Below are 18855 nucleotides of genomic sequence, written 5' to 3'. Positions count from 1 at the left end.
GCTCATTCTTATTACCAAAACAGAAAATTACATCAATGTCTTCCACAAGTCTGGAGCTCGAAAAAAACTAGTGTTTTTGCAATAGAAATTTGAATCCTAATGAGGCTCTAGGCCTCTCTACTTATAAAACTGAAGTCCCCAACGACTTCCATAAATTTAGGGAGGCTTGGCTCCCAAACTTCGAGAAGAACTAACTCTTTATCTATTACTTGATCGACTGCCTTTTGATCTTTATGACTTGGCTGCTTGCACTCCGAGCTAGTGGGATTAATGGAGGAATATTCGAATGGGGGAGGAGTAAATGAGGAGGATTTACCTCCTACAATCTCTCCCTTGTCCCATTCGAGTTTCAAACATTAGTCTTGCTAGAATTCCTTGATTTTCTCTTCCAAACCTGCATTCAATGCATATTAGTTCGCAAGGCATAATATCTCACTTTAACTCATCTCATTAAACAAAATATAATCAAAACATGTAATAAGTTGTGAGAAGAGTTGGTTTGACTAAGCTAGGAGGTGAATTAAGGCCCATATAATTACCCAATTAGAAGTTCATCATCACCCCCCTACTGAAAGTGTTGTTCATTCTCTGAGCAACTCAATCAATATCCATGTCTTTCATAGCTCTAGTGGCCTCCCTAACATCCCATGCCTCTACTGTGGTTTCCTCTTCTTGTTCATAGAAACCTGCCTTCTTTTCTACCTCCTCCCACTGCCTCCTTTTTTCTTCTTCCTTTCTTCCTTCCAACATTCCTAAGCATAGTGGTGGACGGAGGCTCAAGCCAATCCAATTGACTTTGAGCCTTTGCATAGATTGCTTGTACATGGGTGTCCTGTTCAGTGCTTCTCTCATTCTTTGAGGAGAGTGGTACTCTCTTATCTTTAAACTGTATGGCAATGTGTTCCATCTCCTCAAGCAAGCTTGCATGCTGTCATCCCCTAACAACCTGAACATGTCCTCAAAATGTGTAATTGCTTGCTCTTGGGCAGCAAGATACCTGGGTGCAAGCTGAGGATCATTTGCAATTAAATTATGTGTACTGATGAGGGCCATTGGATTGGACTGCTTAGCTCTGATCATAAGAGGCTTTGTTTGTTCTCTTGCCAATATCTTCTTCATTTCTACAGCCCTTGCTTCCTCATGGTTCATCCATGATGCCAAAGCCATCAACTGTAAATCTCCTAGCTTGGCATTAGGGTCCCATACATTCATGTTTGTTAAGGCCATGTTATGCAAATAAAACTCAGACATCTTGGCCCTGTCTTCCAATGTACTTTGATCACAAAGATCAATGAATTGTCTATAATCCTGAAATGGCATAGTGCCTCTTTATGCTAGGGTCTTGATTTGGAACTGCAGCCACTGTTCCTTAAGGTATAGGGCATAGGATTTAGCTGGCATCCTGCACTGGATTGCTTCCAAAGAGAGACTAGCCATGCATACCAATTGATTCTCTCTTTCTTGCAGCTGTCCTTTCAACCATGCATTTTCTGTCTCTAACTGATTTTTCATTATGGCCTCTCTGTCCCTCAAGCTATTTAGCTCTTTGCCCATCTCCATGAGCTTCTCCTCCATGTGACCAATGTCTTCCACCCCCTTGGATTTGGCAATCTGCATCCATCAATGAGTTCTGGCTCTTTCCTTCTCAAGCTCAAAGAATAATGGAATAGCAAATTTTTGTTGAATGACCCTGCTCCCTTCAATAAATCTGTAGTAGGAGTCAAGGTTAGGTTGGGGGCTAGGTTCCCTTAGATCTGGGTTCTCTTCTTTGGTTTCTTGCTGTAGGCTTCCCTCCTTGTCCAATTTTTGGGTCTCCTATAGGTTTAGCAGAGTCTCCTGTAGGACTGCTTCTGCTTCCTGTAGGTCTTGTTGTGTATCCTGTAGGATTTCTTTTCCTTTGGATGAGGTGGACCTAATTATAGGCCTTCTCACATAGGTGATAGGAGACTTAGGAGGAGGCATTTTCTTCTGCTGTTTAGGTGAGTCCTTAATTACAATGGGAATTTTGGTTGGAGTCCCTGCCTTATCCTTGTGCTTTTCCTTGTTTAGAAATATAAGGGGGTCTGCCTCTGTCTTTTGCCTTTTTGTTTGATAGGGGTGCTAAGAGCAGTGAGGGCAGCTGTTGCTTCTCTCTTTGTGGGTTTTGGAGACACCCTAGGTGACTCTCCCTTGTATTCTGCCCCCTCTTTTCCATTGCCCTTTTCCTCTATGTTTTTCCCTTCTTTTCCTCCTTCTAGATCCTCATCTTGTTTATCAGTCTCCTCCTTGACATCTTCCTCTGTTTCCTCATCACCTTCCTTCTCTTTCTCCTCTTCTTCCTCCTCATCTATCTCATCTTCATCCCTCTTTGTTTCTTCTCCTTCTGTTTCAGTTTCTTCCTCATCTTTTTCACTGATAGTAGGACTAATGTCATATGTGAGGGCTTTGATATCTTCCTCTGTTTGCATGTCTCTGAAAATTTCCCATTGGATAGGAATTTTGAGGTTGTGGAGGGCATCTTCTATGATGATTCTTATTAACCCATGGTGGGCTAACTGTTGGTGGTTTCCCTCCTGCACCTTTATGCTTGTATCTATCAGTGATTGCAGAAGGAAGTATGGTATGCTGAGCCTGTGGTGAGGAGGTGTTTTTGCTCCAAACCTCAATTCTTTAAGAAGCCTAAAGTGATACCCATAAACCACACTATACCTACCCTCACATGATATGTATTTGATAAGGTGGTAACTCATCTCATTCCAGGGGCATGGTAGGCTTGCTCTCCTTACTCCATTTTTGTCCTCATTGGGATCTTCTCCCTCTAAAAAGAACTTCTTATTGGCAATCTGGCTATTTCCCTTGTCTTCCTTTCTCCAAGGCACTCCTAGGGGAAGTGTGGTAACTTTGCTTATGAGTTCAGGGGTGAGCTCTATGGAGAGGCCTCTCACCACAACGGTGGCATGGGCTTTGGTCAGTGGAATGAGGGAGAGAGCAAAATCTCGGGCCACTTCATCATCATACCCTCTTAATTTTTCAAAATACCCCATCCAATTATGCCTTGTGAAGATTTCTAATACCCGAGGGTGTTGGTGGATTCTCACAGTGTTAATGGGCTCCCTTTTATTAAACCCCCCTATCATTTTGTTGGGGAATTTTGAAGAGCTGAGATGGTTGATACAATTTTTGAATGCAGAAGTAAATAACTAAAAGAACTATGGAGACAATTCCCTTACACAGCTGCCAAATTCACTCAATACTAGGTGATTTTCTGTTTAATTCACTTTGAAAAGGGATGTAATTATAGAGCCAACCTCCTCATAGTGTTTGTTGTAGCCAACCCCCGTGTTTTCCCCTCTGAAACTGCTCTCGGCCAATCCTGTACATTGTCTGTCTGTATCTTGTAGGATTCCTGTGTGATCCTATAGGATTTCCTATGTAATCCTGTAGGAAGTCCTGTGCAGGAGAAAGGTGCAATTTTCCTCTTCTGTAGGTTGCCTGGGTATGAGAGCGACTTTGCTATAGTGAACCTCGAGGAAATGAATGCATGAGTGCATGGGGATCAACAATTATTTCCTCTTATGGCCAAGTTATGTGAGGTGGTGTGCTGGCAGCGGAGGTATGGTTTCTATTTTTGGACCGTTGGTCTCCACTAGCACCTCATCATTCCCCTCTCCTCATAATCAACTCCTAGTTCATGCCTTCGTAGACTTAACTGCTTTTGTCCTTCTCCTCTCTTTCTTTGACTTGACTGATATCACGTGTGGGAGGACTCACTGTTTTGTCTTCATCAACTGAACAAAGGTGGCCAAGTTAACTGGCCACCTTTCACTTATAAACTAACTTACTCGTAACCTTTACATCTTTTGACTACATTATGCAAATGAGAGAGTGAAGCAAGATACTTACCTGTGGTGCTAATACCTTGCTGCAGTTGTTGAAGACCGGAGGTGCTTGCTGTGTGTTGGCTGCATGCTATTTTTTCCTTCCTTTTTTATTGCTCTCTGATGATTCCTTTGATGTGCAGGTACTTGGTGTTGAAGATGATGGTGCTACTGCTGCTCTGGAGCTCTTTCTGCCCTTGGATCTTCATGCTGGAAGCTTGCTGCTACCCATGATTTTTGTTCTATGGGATAGGCTGCTACAGGGTGTCCTGTAGCTGCTTCTCCCTCAAAACTTTTAATCATACACTCTGCAGGGATTTTGAAGATGATGACATGGGTAGAGAGGAAGACTAGGAGTGTGGAGAATGAGAAATACTCAGGTGCTACTCCCTTCTACTCTCTCTTTCATTTTCTTTTCCTTTGTGTTTTCTCTTGAAGATTGATTTTTTTGTCTTGGAAACTGATTTTTTATGATGAATGCAGGGAAGGTGGAGAGAGGTATGGTAATGAAGTAGTGATGTAGGGATGTTATTTTTTGACATGGCAGGTCAATTGCTCATCCTAGGGTTACTTTCTGTAGGATTCCCAAGCCACTGTACCTGTAGGTTTTCAGGGGACCCTATAGGTTTATAGGGGATCCTGTAGAAAACACAGTCCCCTTGTAAACTGAAGAAAATGATAGAAAAAATGAAATAAATGGTGGAGTGATGAATGACAATGGTTGGAAAAATAAAAATGTGAGTGAAATAGGTCCCTTTTTGATCCTCCTTTGTTCTCTGATCGTCCTCCTTGTTGACCTGCAAACATAATTTTTTCATGATTTTTCTCTTTTTTTCTTTTTTTTTAATTATTTAATTTTTTTTTTTTTGAAAACAACTAGTCTACCTCTAAAGGGGTTTTCATCTTAGCTGTTTGCCCTGGGTGCCTCAAGAGAGGTTTTCACACAAAGATCTTTTCATTTTCTCTTTTTTTGTTTTGTTTTGTTTTTTTTTTCTCTTTTTTTCTAACACCATTGGGCCGCCCCAAGAGGTTTTCAACCCAATAGTGGGACTCAGGCGCGTCATGGAGGTTTTCACACGAGTCCTTATTTTTTTTTCTCAGTGATTTGATGAGGCAAGAGCTGAAACTTGTTCCACCACCATCATTGTTTTATTGATACCATCAATGAACTCTTGCTTTGGCAATGGCCTCTTGTAAACTTTTAGTCTATGCCCATTAATAAGTAAAGGAATAGCCTCTGCATCTATGGTTTTGATCTGCACTGAACCATTATCATGACATTTCTTTATAACATAAGGCCCTAACCATCTTGTCCTTAACTTGCCCTTAAAGTCTTTATATCTAGAATCATATAACAAGGCCCAATCACCTTCTTGAAATTGCTTCTCCTTGATGTTCTTATCATGCCAGATCTTCCTCTGAAGTTGGGTTACCTTTGTGTGTAGGAGGGCTTGCATTCTGAACTCATCTAAACCATTCAACTGCAGCAATCTCTCTTTTTGTGCACTGCTGAGATCTAGATCTAGTTGGGCTGCCATCTTTAATGTGTTATACTCAAACTCAATGGACAACAGGGCCTTTTTCCCATAGACCAGCTCATAGGGTGTGAATCCAGTGGTGGTTTTCCAGGTGGTATTATAGGCCCAGGTGCCCTCAACTAGTCTATCTGCCCAATCTACTGCTGTTAACCACTTTGGTCAAGATGCCCTCCAGCGCTCTGTTGGTCACCTCCACTTGCTCATTAGCTTGTGGGTGATAGGGAGTGGAGGTCCTATGCTTGATCTTGTGCTCGCTGAGCAAGTCTTCAATCATGTTGGAGGTAAACTGGCTGCCTTGATCAGTGACCAGTTCTCTAGGGTACCCAAATTTGTAAAATACATTCTCCCTTAAGAACTCAGCCACCTTCTCCTTTGTTGCTGCCTTAATTGCCTTGGTTTCAGCCCACTTAGTCAGATAGTCAGTGCACACAATGATGTACTATTTTTGCTTGGAAGGAGGGTCAATAGGTCCAATGAAGTCCATGCTCCACTTGTCAAATTGCTCGAAAGTCACTTGAGGTTGCAGAGGCATTTCATCCCTTGGAGTAGGCTTTCCCATCCTTTGGCACCAATCACACTGACTAGTATATCTTTTCACATCCTGATGAAGAGTGGGCTAATAATAGCCTGCTTGCAACACTTTGAATGTTGTCCTCTTTGCTGCAAAGTGACCTCCACAAGGCCCATCATGATAGGTCAGAAGGATGTCAAAGACTTCCTCCTCCCTGACACACCTTCTCAAGATTTGATTTGGGCCAAGTTTGAAGAGATTGCCCCCAATCCAAGTGAAGGGGGCACTCTTCCTTATAATCTTGCTTTTCTCTTTGGAGGACAAGTTCGGTGGGAATTGTGCAGATACCAAATAGTTTGCTATGTCAGCAAACCATGGAGAGAGAACTGAAATGGCGAACAAGTGCTCATTTGGTAATTGGTCATCAACCATTCCCTCTTCACTTGCAGGCAAAGTTAATCTGGATAAAAAGTCTACAACAACATTTTCCTTGCCAGGCTTATCAACAATAGTTAGATCAAACTGCTGTAATAAAAGTAACCATCTTATAATACGAGCATTCACATCGGGTTTATTCATTAAATATTTGATTGCAGCATGGTCAGTATGGACAAATGTTTGATAGCCTGTAATATAATGCCTAAATTTGTTCAATGAATGCACAACCATTAGGAGCTCCTTTTTGGTCACTTTGTAGTTCAGTTCGGCCTTTGACAGATTTTTACTGATAAAGTAAATGGCATAAGGCAATTTTTCATCTATCTGACCTAGGGTTGCTCCTATGGCTTTGTGTGAGGCATCAGCATGAATGTGAAAAGGAAGGGCCCAATTTGGGCCTCGGAGGATCAGAGCAGTGGTTAACTTGTTCTTTAGGATGTCTAAGGCCATTTGACAACTTTTTGACCATATAAACTCAGAGTCTTTGGCCACCAACCCAAATAAAGGAGAGGCCAACTTGCTGAAGTCCTTTATGAACCTTCGGTAGTATCCAACTAACCCTAGGAAACTTTTGACATCTCTTTGCTTTTGAGGAGGTGGGACCCTTTGGATGATAGCTATTTTGTTTGGGTCCACTTGCAGTCCTTGTTGAGATATTGAATGACCCAACACAGTCCCTGCAGTCATCAAGAATTCACATTTCTCGGGACTGAGAGACAGGTTCATCTTAATGCATTTGTGCAGAACCTTACCTAAGTTGGACAACGTCTCCTCGAAATCATCCCCATAAGGTGTGAAATCATCCATATAGATTTCTACCGCATCATGGACTAACTCAACAAAGATACTTAGGACTGCTCTCTGAAAAGTGGTAGGAGCATTGCATAGGCCAAAAGGAAGGACCCTATAGGCAAAAGTGCCCCAAGGACAAGTGAAGGTGGTTTTATCCTGGTCTTTCAGGCTAATCTGGATTTGATTGTACCTGCTGAATCCATCTAGGAAAGAGAAACTTTTTCCCTGCCAGGCCATCTAGCACTTGGTCGATGAAAGGTAGAGGGAAATGGTCCTTCTTTGTGGCTTTGTTCAACTCCCTGTAATTGACACAAATCCTCCACTTACCATTTTTCTTGGGAACTAACACCAAAGGAGAGACCCACTCACTGTCAGAGATAGGATAAATGAATCTTGCATCTAGCAATTTTTGCAGTTCTTCTTTGACTATATCTTTAAGAGCTGGATTCATCCTCCTTTGGGGTTGCCGGACTGGCTTGCAACCTTCTTTGATATAAATATGGTGAGTACATACTGAGGGGTGTCTCTTCATTTCTTTGTAACTCCAAGCGAAGACATCCATATGTTCCTTTAGCATGTTGCGCAACTTCTCCTCTTGGAGAACAGAAAGAGATGGATTGATTTTCAAAGTTCTCTCAGGGCTGAATGGTTTTGACATGGAGAGGGTTGGAATCGTCCAAGTACAGATCAATTGGCTGGTTGTTCTGGGTTTCCTTTACTATTTCTTCTAGGGACAATGTACTGGGAGTTGGACTTTGGAGTAGGTGTTCAATCAAATTGTCTTCATCCTGTTGTCCTCCCATGGTTGTTTCTAAGGTACACAGTTGGGCAGAATAAACCTCATCTTCTTCCTCCTCTTCCAACCATATAGGTAAATCATGCTCTATAGATCGCTGAGCAGAAGGGTATAGGACTAATTGTTTGGACATATGCCCATTCTTGATGGTCATATTCCTAGCTCTGCAGCTGATGTAAGCATCAACAGTGGCCAACCAGGGCCTCCCAAGGATGAGAGGGTAACCAATAAGCTTAGCCTTAGGCTGGAGAAGTAGGAAATCTACAGGGTACTCCCAAGAGTCAATGGAGACTGTCACATCCTCCACAATCCCCTCAGAGGTCACTTGTGGAGCGTTCTACAAGTTGTAGGACTATTGTGGTCTTTCTCAATGAACCTTGGAGGTTGAGCTTGAGCATGGTGTCTGTGGTCATCACATTAATGGCAACCCCAAGATCGATCAAAGTGTGTGGGACAATGGTGCCATTGATGTGCACATCTACTACAGGGCTTCCAAGGTCCAAATACTTTGGACATATTACCTGCCCCAACATTAAGTTGGACAGTTGTCCAATGACATTAATGGTAGGGGCATCTCTTTTTCGCCTCCCTGGGTGCTTGAAGCACTTCTCCTTAATCAACTTGTTGTAAATAGGTACATCCTTGATGGCTTGGAGAAGTGGAATCTTGACACGGGTTTTTCAATTCTCTCAGAAGTTCAGTCTCTTCTGGGGTAGGCTGGAGTGGTTGAGTCAATCTCTCAGGAAAGGGTGGATTTACTTTAAGAATGTTTTCCTTTCTTTCTTCTTCAACCTCCCTAGGTGGAGGTGGAGGTTGTTTATCTGGGAGAACTCTCCCAGATCTCATGTTAATTTCCTGGATCTCCACAGCATAAGTTGGATATGATGTCTCTCCACTGTATACTTGCTGTGCCTGTCTGTTGTTCGGGTTTGGATTTGGTTGGGCAGGCATCTGGGATTGTTTAGGTGGAGCAGAGTGTAACAGTTGTGGTTGGGCAGGGGTGAAGGCAATAAAGCGGGAACATTGTTGTAATGTGGCCTCCACCCCTGGGGTGGTGCATTCCACTGAGGTTGTGGTGGAGCATATGGTTGAAATAACTGGCTGGCTGGTTGGGAATGATAATGAGATGCAAAGGACCAAGGAAGAGGTGTAGACTAGGAAGGATGAGCAGGGGGTCCCCAATAAGGTATGGATGTGGTCTGGTTGGGGTTGTAATATGCATGGGATGACCCTTGCATGGTATGGCCTAGGCCCATGAGGTCTCCTTTGGTTTATGTAGCAGAGTTGCTCAATGACCCCTTCAGCTTTTTGATATACAACTTTGAATCCAGGCAAAGAAGGGCACTTGTCTGTCGAGTGGTTTCTTCACAGATTGAGCAAATCTCAATAGAATTCAATGGACATTCATTCCTAGGGTGCTTCCTGGTGCATCTAGGACAGAAAATGGCCAAGGCTCTCTCTACTTCCTCCTGCTTTCTCCTAATGTGCATAGTGTCCATCTGTAAGGCAAGGGTTTGCAGCATCTCACTCTTGAAATCTTCCAGCATGTTTCCAATTTCACCCTTGATGGATGAATTGGAAGAGGATGTACTAACCATAGGTTGACTTCCCCTACCCTTTTTCCTAGCTGCCCTAGAATGGTTTCTAAAGACAGTCTTGATATCCTCATAGGGTAACTGGTATATATCTCCTCTTGCTAACAAGTGTAGGGTATCCAAAAGGTCTTCCCTTACTCCTCTAAGCAGGACCAACTTTAGTGACTCAGGGTCAAGTGTGCACCTGGCCCTTTTGTAACTAAGATGGAATCTTTCTTCATAATCCTCTAGGGATTCATCATTACCTAAGGTCATCCTAAAAATTTCCTCTTTAGTATCCTTAGACCTACAGTAGTCTTGATACTTGTTGTTGAAGGCTTGCTGCATCTGAGCCCAAGTTGTGATGCTATCCCCAGGTAAACCCATGAACCAACGCAAAGCTGCATCCTTGAGGGTAGATGGAAATAGTTTCAACTTCTGCTCATCATCTGTATAGTCATAGGTTCGGCATATAACAACAAACTCAAATAGGAAAGTGTTGGGATCTTCTGTGGTCAAGCCATGGAAATGAGGAAGGGCAAAGGGGCTTATATTTTTCATCTTAGTGTCCCCATTGGTTTCCCTGATGGGGAAGACACCCTCAACTCTCTCTTTATTCCCTCTGTCATTTCTGTTTTCAACCATTGGCTCGGTAGGAATGGGTTCTTATTCTTCTTCTTCTGTAGGTTCTTCAAATATGTCTAGTTGCTCACCTAAGGGTTCCTCTAGTTCACAGCCACGGAAGAAGAGGGAAGGTTGGCTGTTTGATGCAATGGGGGTATTTGGCAAAAATTTCCCTAAGTTATCCCCATTCCTACGAGGCATGAAAGGAAATGTTTTTGATTGGTTTTGAGATTTGTTCAAACTTTGAAAGTGATTGCAGAATTGAAATTGCAGACTGAATGAAAAGATTAACTATTTGATTGAAATCTAACTTGCAGAATGGAAAGGAAAGCAAAGAATACAGAATGAAAAGGAAGCAAACTAAATTACTTTTGTAGAAATGAAACTAATGGCAGAATATTAGAAACAAGAAATAGAAGAAAGAAAGTAGTAATCACATATTACTCAGACACCTCCCCGGCAATGGCGCCAAAAAGTGATGAGCACCAATATTGCAGCAAGAATGCTGCAACTCTTGGGCTACTAGCTTTACTTTATCAACCCGGGGTTCGTACAAACTTGGAGGTGACAATGCTGTATACACAAGTAAAAGTGATGGTTTTGCCTTTTGTCATTGTTCCGCTGGTGAGAGACCACTAGGGTTTTCAAGTCAGACTTCTATGGATTCAGAAGAAGCTTGGTTCCTTGATGAAAGAAATAGAAATCTATTCTAAGAGAGAGCTGATCTACTGTAACAATGAAAAAGACCGAAATTTAATGCTAAGGCACACCATTTCCTAATTAACTGCTAAGAGCTATGCTTTAAATAATGCTAAATTAACATGAACAAAATGTTACTATCCTAAGCATGGAAGTCAAAAACATCAAACATCACTGCTATGCATGTAAAGGACTATAATAAATCTGTTTTGTCTTTTTATGCTTTTCATGAAAAATCAAGTGTGCAAGCTAATCTCTTTTGGTGATGTGGCAAGTGTTTTAAGGATGCTGATGGATGGATGGAAGGTTTAAGAGATGGTTGGAAGGTTTGGGAGACCCTTGGGTGACCTTGGGAGGCTTCCTAGAGGTTTTCCCTCAATTCGGCCTCAAAACAAGCCACTACAGGAAAACCTACAGGATGTACTAGAAACCTACAAAATTCCCTGTATTTCTACAGGATATATCCGTGAGCAAAACGATGGGTGTTGGAGGTGATGCAAGGCTTAGGGAAGGTGGTTGATGGGTGGAATGGAATGAGAAAAGGCCTAGGATCACTCAGAATCCAAAACCAAGTTTAGGAGATGGTTGGATTCACTCAAAGTGCTTGAGGATATTTCTATGTAAAATGATGAAATTGGTGAAGGTTTTGATGAAAAGAAGGAATGGCTATGGGTGGATGAAGCTGGAAGGTGGTTGCATGCTATGAGATCTCTGTCTACTTCTGAAGCACCTGCTTTACATCAAACATGTGTAATTTCCAAAAAGTCATGTAAACAAGAAGAATTCTCATGAGCTAGAAAAGCAAAATTTAATGAACTAATTGTCTACCTTATGCATGAAGAAATTGCTGAATAAAATGGAATCATGGATGAGATCTACTGCAAGAATGAAGATAGAAGAGATGGCAATGAAATCCTACTTTGCAAAACTGATCAAGTGCTAGTTTAAGTACAACAAACTCTAAATATTATGAAAGAAATGGAAATTTGTCTTTTTGGGGCTGCATGAGGGTCTTTTCCTCAAATCATGATCCTAGAGGGAAGAAGTGAGGCCGGGACACCTACTGACAACTTTGTGGTGCTTCTTTTATCCCTTCTAACTTGCTACTGAAGTAAGGCATAAATGGAAGCAAACTAATAAACAATTAATCAATTCTATACTACTTGCAATGAAATACTTCTAAAGACAGTTTAATCATGAATCTATGAAACTAAGCTAAGCATACAGATACAAGAAGAGGATCCTTTGTTGCTAGGGTTGGGCCCTAACCTAAGAGCTTCAACCCTCTGAGTTAACTCACTATTGGATCTGTAGTATACTTAGTGGAGATAATATGGGGTACAGAGGGAGGTACCTAAGGGAATAATGTAATAATGGGATGGACCATAGGAATAAATAAGGTGGTTAACCCGTATCATGTAAGGGACTTAACAAAAAGAAGTGTTCCAACTTGCCCGATGAAGAATTTGAAAAATTCCTTTTAGACCGATGGTCTCATGCTAGAAAACAAGATAATGAGAAACATGTGGGGTTATTTTCTACTGGTATATGCTTATTACAGGTTCATGGATATATTCAAAAGGAGAAGATCATTGTGTCTATAAATCCTAGTTGCAAGCAAAATCTTATAAATGTCAATTTGGCAAAAAAATTGCAAGTTCCAGCAAAACAAATGGAGCACACACAAGTTAATAATGAGCAGGTGCAAGTTTATAAAGATTTGAAGATTTCTATGGATAAGTATGTATTGCATTCTGATTTTTATACTTCAGATATGGGTAACATGGATGTTGTTTTGGGATACCCTTGGATGGAATCTGTGGGTACTATCAATATTAATGTGCAGAAGAAATTCCTGAAGCTCTGGTATAAAAAGAAGAAAATAACATTGCAGGATATTTCTATTAAGACCCAAGCAGAGACTATGGAGGTAGATGCACAAAGCTCTAATGACACTGACACATAAGATGATGAGCCCTTGATGGTCGACAACCAAACACAAACATCAAACCAGGTACTGGAAAAACAGGGAGAATCCAAGGACGCTGAAGCAGAAAATGTTACAGGTACTGATACAACAGATGAGGACTCAGTGGTTGAAGTAATATTGGAAGATAAGAAACAACATCAGGGACCACAACATGTACCAGATACCAATCAGTCTCCATTAGGTGGTGAATAAAAGAAAAAGACACCGTTGGTTAAAACTTCAGCATATCACTGCCCACATCACCCCACAAGAAAACAACCAACAAGATGGCAACGAATTAGCCACAAGGACAACAACCTCTGCATGATAGATAGAGAGGGGCGACGATCCACTTACTACACATCAACACCGAAGAGCCACCAGGGTCAACTTCCATCTCAAGCGAGCGAGACACCAGCTAGATCGAGGGTTCACCTTTCTCTTGGATGGCTATAGAAATAGATAAAAATGCTTATATATTGATCAAATCCTTAAGGTAGGGCAACACCATACATTCACTCCTTAAGGAAGAAGAACACTCCACAAGCCATATGCCTGTTCATACAATATTCTTTGATATCCCTCAATGGGGAGTCTCTAGCCTCTATATAGGCTTCATATATACAATACCATGGGTCATTACCATGGTTCCCTCAATACCATCTATCTAATACCACAGGCTTATTACATCATTGCTAACTACTTGTGGTCCCTTACATGATATGGGTTAACCACCTTATTTCTTATTATGGCCCATCCCATTATTACATTATTCCTGTGGGTACCTCCCTCTGTACCCCATATTATCCCCCCTAGGTATATTACAGGATCAAGAAAAAGTTCATTCTTATTACCAAAACAGAAAATTACATCAATGTCTTCCACAAGTTTGGAGCTCGAAAATAACTAGTGTTTTTGCAATAAAAATTCGAATCCTAATGAGGCTCTAGGCCTCTCTACTTATACAACTGAAGTCCTGAACGACTTCCTTAAATTTAGGGAGGCTCGACTCCCAAACTTTGAGATGAACTAACTTTTTATCTATCACTTGCTCAACTGCCTTTTGATCTTCATGACTTGGCTGCTTGCACTCCGAGCTGGTGGGATTAATGGATGAATATTTGAATGGGGAGGAGTAAATGAGTAGGATTTACCTCCTACAATCTCTATCCCTTTGTCCCATTCAAGTTTCAAACCTTAGTCTTGTCAAAAGTCCTTGATTTTCTCTTCTAAACCTACATTCAATGCATATTAGTTCACTAGGCATAATATCTCACTTTAATTCATCTCATTAAACAAAATATAACAAAAACATGTAATAAGTTGTGAGAAGAGTTGGTTTGACTAAGCTTGGAGGTGAATTAAGGCCCATATAATTACCCAATGATGAGGCTCCTCAAATAGCTTCAAGGATCACCCTCTGTGCCTTTATGTCCTTATCCCATGCTCCCTGCACTGCAGGGTCTACTACTTCTCCTTCACTCAATGGCTTGTGAAATGAATGCTTTGTGTGTCTTTGTCCTTTGCCTTCTCTTTCTTTAATAATTTTGACATGAGCCAAAAACCTAATCTTCAACAGTTGAGATCTAACTGTGAGATCAATGACTCTCTTTTAATTAAATTATTAAAAGACCCACTTTAGCCACTTTATTGATTAAAATTCACTTTAATAAAAAAAGTTCACTTTATTAATGAATTAATAAAGTGAATTTCTGAAAAAGAATAGGTTACTTTTAATGATGATTTCCATGAGTAAACACCCTCATGGAAGTACCTATCTGAGCTACAAACACTAACATTTAGTAAAAATGATTGGGTCAAATCTATTAGGAACAAGGCAAGGTCCATGAAAACATTTGTAATCATGCATGTGCCCTTAACTTAACGAGAAAATACATAGAGAGCAAGGAGCTTGTTTGTCCTTCTGTCACTCAATTTGTCGCTAATTTCATCTCCTTGCAGTGCATTTTTACTGAAAAAATGTTGGAAGAGAATCTTTATGTGTGTGGAGTGAACTGGATCCAAGTATATCAGGTCAAGAGATGGCATTGGGGTTGCAACACATTTTTTCAGTGGTGTTCTTGAGGATGCTAGAGGTGATTATAATTTCAGAAGCACTTCTAGGATAGTGGACTGGGAAAAACCTTGTGGAATACATATACACATACATATATATGGCTATTTGGGGTGCCAAGGAAGCTATTTAGGGCATATAAGTATTAAGGAGACAAGGGAGGATAAGAACATGCCTCTGTGGGATATCATTGATTCATGGTGGCAACATCAACATCTCAGGCCTTCGGATGTCGCTGTGGATGACATAAACCGAACTTTCTTTAACACCGAGTCCTCCATCTTATTGTCATCAGCAAGCAAGAATACTATTGTGAATCTGTTGGAGGAGGTTGAGCTGAAATCAGCTTGGATCGTTGAGACAGAGGAGCCAACATTCAATTAGATGCAGGAACACGAGATTCCGCTTCTCTTTGATGAGCACATTTGCAATATGCATTGCTACTTAGAAGACTAGAATGATTAATTGGCATTGGCAGTGAGCATTGCTCATTGTGTTTGGATATTTACTTACTTTCTTTATTGATGTCATGGTGCATCATACATGATGTCTACAGTCTAGACTCTTGTACGTATAAATTTTAGTTTTTGTACAATAAACTATCCGAAATAATCTAAAATTTCATGTTAGCCTTACATGTTTTTATTTTGGTGTTTATGAAGAGGATTGTCACGGATTGGAAATCATCAAAACATTTTGTAAAATATTCTGTATTTTTTAAGCATTTCTTTTGTTTTTCCAGTTAAGTCATGCTGAATTATACTCTTGCCCTTCCGATTTCCTGAATTGTGCTACAGTCCAAGTTGTGTCACTATGATATAGTTGTATGGTTGGATTTTTAGTGATGTAGCTTTATTTTGATGAGGAATAAAATGATTTTTGGGAAAGTAGACAAATGAACGCTTCTGAGCGATTACTTGAATATTCACTCTTTTTGACTAAATCAGCAGGAAATGGATTGTTGAGTGAGCATTTTGGCAATGAATTTGTTCCAGACATTACATTTTATGTTCAAGGAAGACCCATCGAAGCACACAGAGCTATTTTAGTTGCACGATCCCCATTTTTTAAGAAGAAATTTGAGACAGACTGGAAGTATCGCAAAGAAATCAGATTTACAAAGAAGTTATCCTATCCTGCATTATATAGCCTTATCCATTTCTTTTATTCTGATAGGCTTGACATTGCTGTGGATGACATGGAAGCTTTGGTTAGAATTTGTAAGGTGTGCAAATGCAAGGGACTGAAAAATGTTCTTGAGAAAGAGCTTATCCATCAGAAATATGCTGAATATAAATCACTGAGAAATGCCGATGACTCCCAAAAGAGATTTATTTTACAGGGATCTTCTCTTCCAGAACAAGAGAGGCTCCCTGCTGCCATGCACCGGCTTTTGCATTTGTCATTTGAGATGTCTAGGAGAGAGATGGAAACTTTGCAGCAGTTGCGACAGACCACCACCATTTCTACTTCAGATATGTTGGAACATGCAAATGGATTTGACACAATGAAAAATGACTTTGAAAATAGTGAAGTTTGTAGCGAGGAAAGGGACAGCAAGGCAACATCTGGACAAGATGCTGTTACTGGAGATGATCACAAGATGGTGAATAAGAGAGAAGTCTGTTCCGATATAAGCACTCTGTTTCAAGATAAATGCGAAATTGTAGATGATAATCAGTTTGCAAAGAAGAATCGAGAGTCTGGTGGACATTGCAGTTTGGATGCTGATGAACTATGTTTGGAGGATCATGCTGATGTCTGTTTCATTGTAGAAGGGAAGATATTCCGAAGCCACCAAGTGATATTGGCTTCACGATCAGAGTACTTTAAAGCAAGGCTGTCTCGGACTACTGGTTTTCTTGAAGGAAAGGAAGGATTCCAGAATGGCGCCCTTCCACTTCTTGAGGAACATGATTTGAGTGCCGAAGCATTTGAAAAGTTGCTGGAGTACATGTGAGTTTGGTTGATTTCTCTGAGCTTTTGTTTTAAGTTAAAACAACATTCAGTTATTTCAAATATTGCAGTGTTGTCTCTATATCAGGGACATAATTAATTGACTTGCTGGCTTCAAGATAAAAATTTGATGGCAGTCTTGTGCTTTTAAATTAGTTTTACAGTTTTACTCCAACATTCTGATGTGAGAGTTCAATAACCAGGTATACTGACAAGGTGATGGACATTGATCCAGACCAAGTAAGTTTTCTTTCTATGTCAAGGTTTTCCTTGCCAAAGTGTGTGCTTTTATTTAATTGGAAATATGTTGGATTGACGAAATGCATTAGGTTCCATTCGTTATCAATGCTGATGCTGAAAACCTTGTAATGCTTTTGAACTGAAGGCAGAAGAAATGTTTGATGCTGCTTCAAGATATTTATTATTCTCCCTAAAACGGGCTGTAGCAGACGCATTGTTACCGCAACTGGAAACAGCATCCCCTGCAGAATTGTGCCATTGGCTAATGCTGGCAGATATGTAAGTCACAATTTAAACTAAATGTATAATCATCAGGTGTTCCTCAGCATGGGCTTTGTTCTATGATTTTCGCATTTCTGAACATATGTCGTCATATGCAGGTATGGGGTTTGGAAGATTAGGGAGCATTGTCTAGATGTAATGGCTCTCAACTTCGAGGCTTTTGCTGACACTTGTGAATTCCGTAGGATGTTATTGAGCCTGCCACCACCTTCTGGTGATTCTTCAGAACGCACTACTACTCCTAGCGCTCCTGGAAAGGAAGAAAAGTCCAACCAGGGCAATATTCTTGATGACTTGAGAGAGAAATGGCTTGAGGCTGAAGCAGCTGAACTTGATAAAAGAGACGATAGTGCCTATCAGTTTGACAAACGATTGGAAATTCTTGTTCACTTAGCACTAGCAGAGCATGCGAATCAGTCTAATGCCTCTCACGTGTTGCAGTAATTTGTTGAGCAGTGTCACTTTCTATATCTTCCAATTTCAGTGTCACTTTCTATATCTTCCAATGTCACAGTGTCAGATTCCAATTCTTAGAAGCTGGCAGGCTAGTTAATTCTAATTTTTTGTATTTGTTTTCAAGGAATATGTAAATAGGAAGGTGTAAGTAGCTGTTCTTTTATGCTGTTGGGAAAAAAGGTTATTTCTTATTATTTACTCATAAAACTAGGTTCAAATTTATAACTCTATTTATGGTCAGTTTCATGTAATACTTGAAATACAAGGTTACAAGTGAGCGAAGGATATCAGAATGGTAGACCATTCACAGGAAAGGGTTACGTCTTAAAAATTGCTGGAACTCATGTATAGCGTTGTTTACTGTTATGGTGGAAACTTGAGCTATACCACTTTTTCTGCTTTTTGCCTAATCATTTGTTTTAGAGTGCAATATATATGCAAAATTTTAGTAAGCAATTCTATAAACTTGTGCATCATATAACTAGACATAAAACCAGCATGCTACCAGCACGGTGCCAATGAGCTTAGCAAGGCATGATTGGTAATACCAATGTTGAGCTTGACACAATGGTAAAATCCCTAAAGTGATATGGTGGCTGTAAATAGAAGCTGACAGTTGCCTTCAATAACCGTTTGTCATAGAAAGTGCTTATCCTTTAATTATGCATATATGAGCTGCAAATACAGAAACAGGAACAAATGAGATGATCAGAGCATAATATACAGAGATGAAAGATGTAACTGCAATTTCATCGATGATAAAATATTTTTTTATCAGTTTCAATTGGTGGCCTTTGGGCAAAGGCCAAAGCTTGGTGATTTCCATTGACAGAGTTGTTTATATTGCTCTATTTTTGTGCGTTAAAAATGCTTCTGCTTTTTCGATGGGTGCTTCCAGTCAACATGTATGAGTGACACCTTCCAACATACGATACTATGAAGCTTACATCTCAAAACTCACAGATATGTTGCGATTGGGGAATTATATATTTCACCAAATTCAACAAAGACTTGCACCTAATCTCAACTGTATGAAATGGTCTGTTGAT

The 18855-nt window shown here is 40.4% G+C and overlaps 1 protein-coding gene across 1 annotated transcript in view; it reads left to right on the top strand.

Moving 5' to 3' along the window:
- LOC149240550 (BTB/POZ domain-containing protein At2g04740-like) overlaps positions 1–18190 on the top strand; it is a 45631-nt gene extending 27441 nt beyond the window's left edge. Inside the window, 4 exon segments of the mRNA XM_089373753.1 lie at positions 15823–16828; positions 17032–17068; positions 17214–17347; positions 17449–18190. Of these exon segments, the coding sequence (XP_089229879.1) occupies positions 15823–16828; positions 17032–17068; positions 17214–17347; positions 17449–17794 (1523 nt within the window). The 3' untranslated portion in view covers positions 17795–18190.
- Positions 18191–18855: the final 665 nt, after the last annotated feature.

This window comes from Pinus tabuliformis, chromosome 8 (genome assembly GCF_031772625.1).
Source record: "Pinus tabuliformis cultivar Carrire ecotype Pingquan chromosome 8, CPIR1, whole genome shotgun sequence".
Lineage (NCBI taxonomy): Eukaryota > Viridiplantae > Streptophyta > Pinopsida > Pinales > Pinaceae > Pinus > Pinus tabuliformis.
Note: the sequence above shows the minus strand (reverse complement) of the source record. Positions and strands in the feature narration are given on the sequence as shown.